The following is a 2,459-nucleotide window of genomic DNA, read 5'->3' on the forward strand; positions in this document are numbered from 1 at the left end:
CTGTTTGAAGGAGATTCTCTTTTTCGCGGGTTTCGTGTAAGTGTCTCTGCTTACGAATGCGCCACCTCTTTGTTTGGCCCTTCATACAGCAGTGCTAACTAAATTTGACTATACTTGTTGAGTGGAACCTTATGCAAAGCAAAACTAAAGCCAGGATGGTTGATAAACATACACATACATACATACCACTTTTGTTGTTACAGTATTCAAAATAAGTAACAGAAGATCAAGTTGTTTAAACATTATCGTCAGCAACTGTCATCATGAGAAAAATGTGTGTTTCGGATATCAATAACGAAACATAATAAACAAGCTCCATTTCAAATGATTTATTAGCATTTTTATCCAGTGCCTTATTTGTTACTGTATATGATATGTATATTTTTTATGAAATACTAAACCCCTCCCCTGTTCACTCCCCAACTAACCGTACTCATATCGATTATCCTTTTAATTGGCGACTTTGCAGAATTTTATTTTTGCTTTGCGTATTTTATTCAACTACCTTCCTCTAAAGCTGGCTAAACCTTGTGCTGTTACTCGTTTATATTGAAGTTATTTTTTGTTGTTATGTCCTAGTACTTGTCCGAATCAAATTTCATTTTGATTAATTTGAGCCCAAACTATGATGTATCCTCTAAAACACGTTTGCACCAGGTTTAGTTTGCTAATTTGATCGACTATAAGCTCTGTTATTTCACAGGTTATCCACTAGATGGGAAGGATCTAGATTGGAGATGAAATATAATTATTTAAATTTCTGATTTCCGAACATGTAACCATTGATTTTCAGACGATTTTCACCAATTATAAAAAATCATACAACAGAGAGTCCAACTTAAACAACGTAACAAGTTCCATTAACAATTGCTTCATACTTCTCGAAATCGACTTTTTCCTAGATGACCTAACGTTTGCGAGAAAAAACAAGTGTGTTCGCTTTCAGCAAAATTTGTTTCTATTTACACTTCATTGAGACTATCTAACTTTGTGGGTACACTACACGCTATTAGGCTACCATTTGGTGACGGGTTGATGAGGCTGTTGTTATAAAGAGTGCCTGAAAGGTATATTACCTACAGATAGCGCTGTCGTCTGCGGTACATATGCTGTGGGCAGGAGCGAGAAATAATTTCCCGTTGGAGCAGGCACACAGTTGATAGATTTTGGTGTGCGATGACGATGCGGAGGCCGATCCAGGACCGTGATCGCGTGATGACCCTGATGCTGCAGACGAAGGAGCTTGAACGGTTCTGAGGTTGGGCATGATAATTGTACTGGCGTCCAGGCGAATCTGTTAAAGATAGGAAAATTGTAAATTTATCCGAACTCCTAAGTGATCTATGAAAGTCAACTTCAAACATTACTTACACTGCCCGCCACTGAATGGAGCTTGAGATCGTTGAGGCAGTTGGCTTCGATGCTTCCGGCTCGTGATTGCATAAATATTTCTTGAGTAGCACGTGCCTCTAGAGATCGCGTTGGTGACTCCAACCTAACCCAGAAGAAAACACATCTGTAAGTAAGTACATATTCTTTTCAAGCTTCGTCGATACAAACTCACTTCAAATCCTTGCCGGCTTCCGCCCGGACCAGTGGAGTTTGGATTGAATCTCTGAATATGACTCCACCTTCTCCCTCGACTCTAAGAGAACCTGCTCCTATGGTGACCTCGTCCCGATCCACCGAAAACAGTGAGGTACCATGACTGTCCGCTACCCGAAAGTGATTAGCAAGCACTTCTAATCGATCGTGACCCAGAAATAGTTGATTCTCCAAGTATCCCTCGGAATCACGTGTGTTAACACTAAAGTTGCGCGAAGACTCTGCGAAATTAAATAATTGGTATAACTTTCGGTTCAATCGGAAATACAATTATAACTACCAATAGAAATGGGCTGCCCGTGTTTGGACCGTATCGAGGAAGCTCGTAAGATGTCCAGAACCATCGCTTGGCCCGTCAGTTGAATCCCTCCGGAAACTATCTTCAGCTGACCCATTCCATCCTGCAAAGAAAACAAATTAATCCCCAAATTAAAGGTGGTATCACTTCGCAAAATAACACATCCTACATCCCCAACAGTCCATCAATTCAATCCGGGAAATAAAGAAGTTTACTCTATGGCCAAGCCTCGCAGCGAACGTTTCCCAACGGAATCAAAGATCATTATCGCTACTAATGTGAGTTGGAATCCCAGAGAATAGAAAAGAAACGAAAGAAACTGTTTCCCCTCTCAACGTAAATAAATAAACACGTGTCCCTCAATCAGTGTTCACCAGCCACACTCAGTCGGTGACTCCGGTGATGGTACAAGAGGAATGGAGGTTGGTAATACGTCAGAGGGATTTTCCCACAATGTGTAACAGAGGCATCTTGGCACAACAGCCGGAAGAATACAGAAAAGTTTCAATTTCACCCGTCATATCCTTTCGACTTTCACCCCTGGTGGTATGAAATG

At 40.9% G+C, this 2,459-nt stretch overlaps 1 protein-coding gene across 1 annotated transcript; it reads right to left on the reverse strand.

Moving 5' to 3' along the window:
• Positions 1-314: 314 nt before the first annotated feature.
• Positions 315-2,213, reverse strand: LOC134209263 (zeta-sarcoglycan). The gene is made up of 5 exons (XM_062685245.1): positions 2,073-2,213; positions 1,886-2,006; positions 1,565-1,826; positions 1,372-1,495; positions 315-1,294 (listed from the first exon to the last, which is right to left on the reverse strand). The coding sequence occupies exons 2-5, from the start codon at positions 1,998-2,000 to the stop codon at positions 1,073-1,075; spliced, it is 723 nt and encodes a 240-aa protein (XP_062541229.1). The 5' UTR covers positions 2,001-2,006; positions 2,073-2,213; the 3' UTR covers positions 315-1,072.
• Positions 2,214-2,459: the final 246 nt, after the last annotated feature.

The sequence above is a fragment of the Armigeres subalbatus genome, chromosome 1 (genome assembly GCF_024139115.2).
Source record: "Armigeres subalbatus isolate Guangzhou_Male chromosome 1, GZ_Asu_2, whole genome shotgun sequence".
Taxonomy (NCBI): domain Eukaryota; kingdom Metazoa; phylum Arthropoda; class Insecta; order Diptera; family Culicidae; genus Armigeres; species Armigeres subalbatus.